The sequence below is a fragment of the Babylonia areolata genome, chromosome 34 (genome assembly GCF_041734735.1).
Source record: "Babylonia areolata isolate BAREFJ2019XMU chromosome 34, ASM4173473v1, whole genome shotgun sequence".
Lineage (NCBI taxonomy): Eukaryota > Metazoa > Mollusca > Gastropoda > Neogastropoda > Buccinidae > Babylonia > Babylonia areolata.
The window spans coordinates 4,305,254-4,313,222 of NC_134909.1; the positions used below are offsets into that span (position 1 = coordinate 4,305,254).

Here is a 7,969-nt window from a genome sequence, read left to right on the forward strand (position 1 = left end):
TGCTTTCCACTCCACAGGACACACGTATCTTTCTGACCTTATCAGTGTTTACACTCCTGCAAGAAATCTACACTCTCCCTCTGTTACCTTTAGAAACTTCCTCGTCTCAATACAAGAACCTATGGTGAAGGTTCTTTTTTCTTTGCTGCTCCTCACATCTGGAACAACCTTCCTCATCATATCCATGCATCTGATTCTATTTCTGCTTTTCGCTCATCACTAAAAACTTATCTTTTTAGAACCTATTTATAAGCTCTCTCAGCTTTCTTGTTCTCCAACACCACCCATGTCAGCTCAATTTGGATGTATGAAGAGTGGGAAAGGAAGAGTGTGTGTGTAGGGGGAGGGTTTATTGAGAAAGAAAGGTCATGAATGTTTTATGTAACTTGTATTTGTAATACTTTCCTTCATGTAAAGCGCCCTGAGCTCTTACAGAGAAAGGGCGCTATATAAATGAACATTATTATCTTTTTTTTTTTTACACTGGACCCCATGATTCAATCATAACGATAATCTTGAGAAAGTTACTTTGGGTATTTTGGGATCCACATTACATGTTACACAGTATTATATAATTGTTAATAAAATACATAATTTTGTGTAGGCTTTACTTGATTTCATTGCATGGGCTAAAGACTGCATTGATAGTTTCATTATAAGTTTTATGACTGGCCCATATCGGAACTCTAACATGTTATGTAATATGACAATAGGCTTCTTTGAGAAAGCAAAAACCCCTCCCATTCAATTTGCCCAGAAGAGTCTTTATCTTATTTTTTCTTTGATTTTTTTTTATAAATAATATCTTTAAACAATGTTACTTATTTAATCCTTTTGAAAATAAGTTTTATTACATTTATCAAAAGTAAGGATGCTTATTATAGTGTTATTTCTTTCTATGTTACACCTGTAATAATAACAGTCACACTTTCATCTCTTCTGATCCCATTTTCACATCTTTAACCCAAACAAACTCTTTTTTTTTCTGTGTAACATTGTTCTACACATACTGATCTACAATCATCCACAGTAAATGATAAGATTCAAACAGACTGATTTGGGGGGTTCATGTCACATAACCTCACCCTGGCCCCAGTTCTGGAGACTGACCCAAATCCCTTGACTGGGACCACTGTCTTAGGTGGACAAAGTTTCTGATGTTATTTTTGCATATAACACAAACCTTCTTTTCAGGCACACTCGACAAAGTCCAGTTAGCAAAACATTATCCACCTGACATATTATGCTTATCTAATTAGCATGTTTATAATCCTGAAACATTAAACTAACCGTTCAGATCATGTTTGTGTTCACTGAACCAAACTCTGATGAAGGAAAAATCAGAATAGATGCAGGATATAAGAGGGTGTCTTAGTACAGGCACCATGGCAACACTTTTCATCCAATGCCGGGTGATGTCTTTTACTAGGCACCAAACTGGGTAAACTAATGTGGGCATAATAATATTAATGTAGCGCGTGTTCTGAGGGTGTATACATACACATATAAAATACTTTTATATATCAATGAAACTTAATCAAGAACAATCAAATATTCCCATGAGCTGACACCTTCACCATGACTTTTTTTTTAATCAAATTACTCCCCCTGAATGCTCCCCCCCCCCCCCTCTCTCTCTCTCTCTCTCATTGAAGCTGAAACATTACAAGGAGGAGTGAGAGAATTACTAGAAATATGCCTGCTAAAGGTGGACACTGTAACCCATATAATTTTTGGTTCTTGACATTTCTGCAGAAACTGGCTGCTATGTCTTCACAATTATGACAGTTAATTAAAACATTTTTACCCATAACATTTTTAAACACCCCCTCCCCCTCACTCCCACCCCCCAAAAAAGAAACTTTATCATAAACAATTTCAGGTTGCAATGTCTCATCTCAAAATTATGAGAGAGAAAAATGTTGACCATAGGAGCTGACGTGCAGGTCAGCAACAGGTGTAAGGCTGTGCTGTGTGGCACCCACCCACTGTCATCTCCATCTGGAAAGGTATGAAAATGTTCCCCTGACCTGCATCATCAGTGAACTTGACCAGGACATCATCCTCGTTGCACTAAAGGACTTGTTAATAATTAATTACATTTTTCCTTCTTATCCCTCATCAGTTTGGTCATTTTAGGGGCACTACTTTCTCCTCTTTAAGTTCTTAACTCTTGGCCCCGTATTTTTGCTCACATATATATATATGTGTGCAGTTTTGACTTCTCACATTACTCCTCTTTTTTTCTTCTTACAAGTTTTCAAAGTATTCTTTGATTTGAATATTTTGATACTCTGTGTATGCCTTGGAAAGTTAGGATTTTCCAAGGCAAGGCAAGGCAAGGAGTTTATTTCGTGTGCCCCCTGGGGGCATTGAAACATTACACATGTTCACCATCTACACACATCCAATGAATACAAAAAGAGTAATGTCAAAAACAAGAAGTAGGCTCATTCGTTCAATCACCTAATATACACAGTGACAAGTACTATTTCACTCATAATATAAACATACATACAAAAAACAGCAAAAAAATCAATTGGGAAAAAAAAGGCGCATCAATAGACAAAACATTAATAAACAGGGCTTCGAATAGCAGAAATCAAGGATTTCAGTTTTAACAGTATTCTTTTGTTTTTTCAGAAAATAACTGGTGGAATTTAATGGTGTTTGGGCGGATTCTATAATACTAGATAAACATTTTTGTCTGATGCTTTCAAAAAAATGAGCACACAAATAGTGAAACTCATCAGCAATGTCGTTTGTGGAACATTTATCACATAGTCTTTCATTTCTGAGTAAACTGTCAAAACGCAGTCTATTAACAGGCAAAGGATTATTAGTTGTTCTAAACTTAACTAACTCAATTACACAATTATTTGGTGGCACTGTAAAATAAGCATCTTGGCCAAAGTGTGGTTTAATATCCTGTAATTAATATACACAGTATCATTATCAACATGTCTATACCAATCTTGCAAAAACTTATCTTTTAAACAACATTTAATTTTCTCTTTGAACCATGTGGGATGTACATCAAAATTCTGTTGGTTCAACCAGAAGTAACTTAATCCAATTTCATTCAATACAGTATGAATACTTTTCAAGTATTGGTTCTGATGTATGTTATCACTGTATAGACTAAAGAGACATCAAAAAACAACCAAGGACAGTTTAGACGTTCTTTGGTTTATAACAAGCCTAAACCAAAACACTAGCATTCTGGATCTAACAGAGACAGACATGGGAAATTTACCAGTTTCACCAAAAACCATAAATGACAGGGTGGACTGTCTTAGTTTTAGAACATGTTTATAAAATTTTAATTGTAATTTTTCCACGATTTCAGAAATATCAAACCCCCAAATTTCACAACCATATGTAAGTATAGGAAGAACTGTCTTATCAAATAAATCAATAATTAAATTGACAGGAAGATTAAAGTGGCTACTTTCCCTCAGTAACGTAAATGCTGCTCTTGAAGCACGATCATATCAATCTCGCTGGGCAACATGCATTTAAATATTACAATTTAACTTTAATCCCAAATACTGGAAGTCACTTACAACCTCAATTTTGTCCTTATCGTTATAAAAATCTGGAAATGTTCTTACTTTGCCCCTAGAAAATACTACTACTTTACACTTCTTTAGTTCTTAGCATTCAGCTTAAGCTTCCGTTTTTTACAATACTTATAGAAAATACTGTCTCATTGAGGTAATACCATTCTGCAAACCAATGGCTGTCTCTGAGAAAATCACAGTATCATCTGCGTAAAGCAGAACAAATAGTTTTAAGAAAATATTGCAATCCTGTTCACTCATGTTCATTTTCCTAGCCTCATCAACTATGTTTTCTAATCCATCTAAATCTTTTTCTAAGTGGGATTTCATGTCATTTAAAAACAATGCAAACATTAACGGAGACAGATTTTCTCCTTGTCTCACCCCAACATTTGAACTAAAAAATTCTGGGAATTCATCACTGGCCATAACACATGATTTGGCGTCATCATACATATTTATAACAACTTGCAATATTTTACCATTAATACCACACCTTATCAATTTCTGCCATAAGAACATCCTGTTAACCTTTTCAAAAGCTTTCTCGTAGTCTAAAAAAGCACAATACAATCTCTTTTTTTTTATACAGCAAAATATCAATGATACCATATAAAGTAAATAAATGATCTAACGTTGAAAAATCATTTCTAAATCCAGCTTGTTCCTGCCCCATTATGCCTGAACTATCGATGTATAGTTTTAGGCGCTCATTCAGTAAACTTGCAAACAGCTTGCCAAAACATTGTGATACCACGATAGTTGTTTAAGTCATCGGGTGAACCTTTGTTTTTGAAAATTGGTCTTATGATCCCTGCAGTCCAGTCAGATGGAACCTTGCCAGTCAACAGTACAAGATTAAATAGTTTAACATATATATATTAACCATTTTATCATTTGAGGCTTTCATAAATTTGTTGATAATATTATCTAACCCAAATGCCTTACCGTTTTTCAACTTTGTAATGCATTTAACAACCTCAGCTTTGGATATGAAATCATTAAGTTAAGGATTTTCAAAATCACTTTCTTCCAAAGAAAAACTATTCATATCATTATCACCTTCTTCAAGATTCATATTCTTAAACATTTCATAGAATAATTTACAGTCAGGTAATTTCACATTATTCTTTTTCTTATTCTTATTTAACAAATTCCAGTATGTTTTCGGGTCCTTTGACTGCAATTGACGGAGTTTTGTGGCTAAATCTAAGTTATAGTTATTTAATTTTTTTTTCATACATCTTTTATACTCTTTAGCAGCTCGTTTATTTTCAGCATTCAAGAAAATATTCTTATTTCTGTTATGTTTTGCCCTACGTTTAGCTCTATTAAAAAGATTTTGCTTTCGCTTACATTCCTCATCAAACCAAGGTTGTCCAAATGATTTTTGTTCATGCTTTCTGTCTACCCTCTTTTTCTTCTTAACCATTCCCAATATCCTAACATTATCCAACAACACTACATTCACTTTATTCACAATAGAATTCATTGCGTCAGCTGAAACAGACCCTGGATGTCCAAGTAGTAAATCTAAATCATGATGAAGCTTATTTACTACATCAATATTAAATTGTTCAGTATAGTTTTCCTTTAAATCATTCAACCATTTTACATAATTTGGCTGAATAGACGCTCCCTCACTATTATTATTGTCATATATTCCAGCAACATCATGTAGGGCACTGAACAATATATTAGGCATCGTAAGTGTCAACGTAATGGGACAATGAACATCAGAAAACAAATCATTAAAATCCATGACACAAAATTCTTTCACATTTTGCCACATATTCAGTAAACAATTACGTAATCCACCTTAATCTTAATTCTCTTTCACTACTCTTTGCTGACTTCAGCTGCAGTTTTCTTCTTTCACAGAACTGTCAACATTTTTCTTGGTCTCAGTCCTGGCCAACTAGTAGAAGTGGAATTATCTGCTAAATCACTTTGACTTACTTTTGGTTTGTAGATATTCATGTGTGAGTGAAATAATACATGAATTGTAAAACAGGCATTTCACACGTGTATGCACGCATGCACATGCACACATATGAGGGACTGAGAGAAATGAAGTGAGAGAGAGAAACTCTGAAGTAATGACTTGGGCCAATGACAATAACAATAATATTCATATATATATATATATAGGATATATCCATGTGAACGTAGATCAGTTGTCTATTGTCAGCATGCACTTCATGTTGTCCATTCATGTTTTCTTATATTACCACAGACAATATGCAAGAGCGAAAATTGCTGAATGTGACAAGTGAATCCACAGACTTTTTAAGTACTTTTCACGTGAAATTATTTAAAGATGTAAACACATGGTAAAAAAAGTCAATAAGAAAACAGTTGGCATGTCTGTTAATTCTTGCAAGGGTGCATTAGCACTAGAAATTTTGACAATAACACCAGTCGTGAACATGTCTGATGAGGTAGGATTTGTTGCGTGATGCCCAGCGTGGGGTGGACACGACTAATCTTGAAATGCCGACATGTTTACATTTATGCATCCAGTCCACTGTCCCATGAGTGGTGACTAACCAGTAACCACTGACAGAACGTGCCTTCGTGCGTATGCTGAATTTGTGAAATCAGGATAAAATTACTGTGGCATTTGTATTTCTATTATCATTATTATTATTATCATTATGAGCATATACGCTTAATCCTGAAAATACGCCCTAGACGTTTACAAACAGAACACATCCATAAATATAAAAAACTGAAAAAGGAAAGACTGAACACAAAATACCAAGATACACCCCCCACCCCCACCCCCAGCCTCCCAAACACACACACAACACATACGCACACACACAAGTTACAGCACACAATCATAAATCCATGTGTTATTGTGACACAGGCATGGGATGCAATGCAGACAACTGAACAGGACATTAAAGTGATCCACAAAAAGGACAGTTTCAAGTTCAATAAGCCATTTGTTATGGCTTCCAATCATAAACTGTTGCCTAACACATGTAGGTGGTTTGTATTATAAGATAAACATACACATAATTATTGTGTGGAGCATGTTTACCACCTGAAAAAGACCTGCAAAGTGAGTACCCATGAGCATGTCTAAGATGTTAGTGCCATTTTGGAAGAAATATAAGCAAACAAGAAATACAAAAAATAGCAGCAAATCTTTTTTGCACCAAAACAGCTTTATTTCATTTACCAAATGATTAACATAAAGTGTGAAGCAGACAAAATGCACCATCATATTATGAATTTTGTGCAATTTTGTTAGAGTGAAACACCCCTTGACTCAGCCAAGTGTTCCTTGTATTGTAGAACTGCACATTTGATAAAATCAGAACGTTTTGAATACTGTAAATTCTAAACTTTTTAGTGAGAATGACTGACTGGCTGAGATCATAGACACATGACCACTGACTTGCATTTGCAAGGCATGAATTCACTGTGTTATTCAGTTGGAATTCTGAGATGTTATTGTCTATGCTGAGATATACATCTCAGAAAAATAGAGGCTGAGCCAATGGTCTGCTAAAATGTATGACAGTGGGAAAATATTCCGTTCATCCTGCCAAACTCATAACAATTTCTCCACCGGTGCCGTTATAGCATGCTACATCCCCTGGTGTGCACTGTCCACTTACTTTTTCGGCATACCCCCTGGCCTCGTCACACTGCGCGAAGGACGACTCGACCCGCTCGTGCCGGATCAGGGCCGTGACGTGCTTCCTCAATCGTTTCAGTCGTCCTTCGGGCCCAGCGCCAAGTCCTTCGACTTTAGATAATTTCCTAGGGCGCAGCCTCACACGAAATCGCAACATTTTAAAGAAAACACAGAAAGCCCCTGGGTCATGTGTTGTCCGTGAGGCTTTGCAAGGTTGAAAAGCAACTCTTGCTCGTTACCTTTAACCATTCCCAATTCGCACAAGACTGTTCCCACAAGAATCATAACCATTTAAGAATACGTTCATTCGTTCACTGCTGGAGATACAAAAATGTTAATGTACAAAATGTGCAGGCGAAATCTTTGCTCCAAAGTGATAATGAAGCATCCCAGTTAAGGTTACTGCGATCGCTTTCAGATATGGACTTTTTCTTAGTATTTGCTAATAAGTAAATAAGCACACACACACACACGCGCACACACACACACACACACACACACACACACACACACACACACCCCGCTGACTGACGGAAACTATTTATTGTCTGTTTAACTTTTTGTTGTACTGACTCGGACATTTTCGCAACCATTTGAATAAATATTAACTGAGCAACACAAAGTCGGAAAATCTAATTAAGTTTGAAAAAACAAACAAACAAACAAATATTGATATGAATTTAAAAAGAACATATTTAACAAAACAATTTACCAATTTTCATTAATATCATTATCTCAAAAAATGTTTTAACGC

The 7,969-nt window shown here is 35.5% G+C and overlaps 1 protein-coding gene across 2 annotated transcripts in view; it reads right to left on the reverse strand.

Moving 5' to 3' along the window:
- LOC143277466 (large ribosomal subunit protein bL17m-like) overlaps window positions 1–7,467 on the reverse strand; it is a 30,505-nt gene extending 23,038 nt beyond the window's left edge. Inside the window, exon 1 of one of the 2 annotated variants that reach the window (XM_076582301.1) lies at window positions 7,196–7,467. In XM_076582301.1, coding sequence (XP_076438416.1) covers window positions 7,196–7,372 — 177 coding nt within the window. In that variant the 5' untranslated portion in view covers window positions 7,373–7,467. The remainder of the gene's footprint in view (window positions 1–7,195) is intronic. The other variant, XM_076582300.1, reaches the window with a different exon arrangement.
- Window positions 7,468–7,969: the final 502 nt, after the last annotated feature.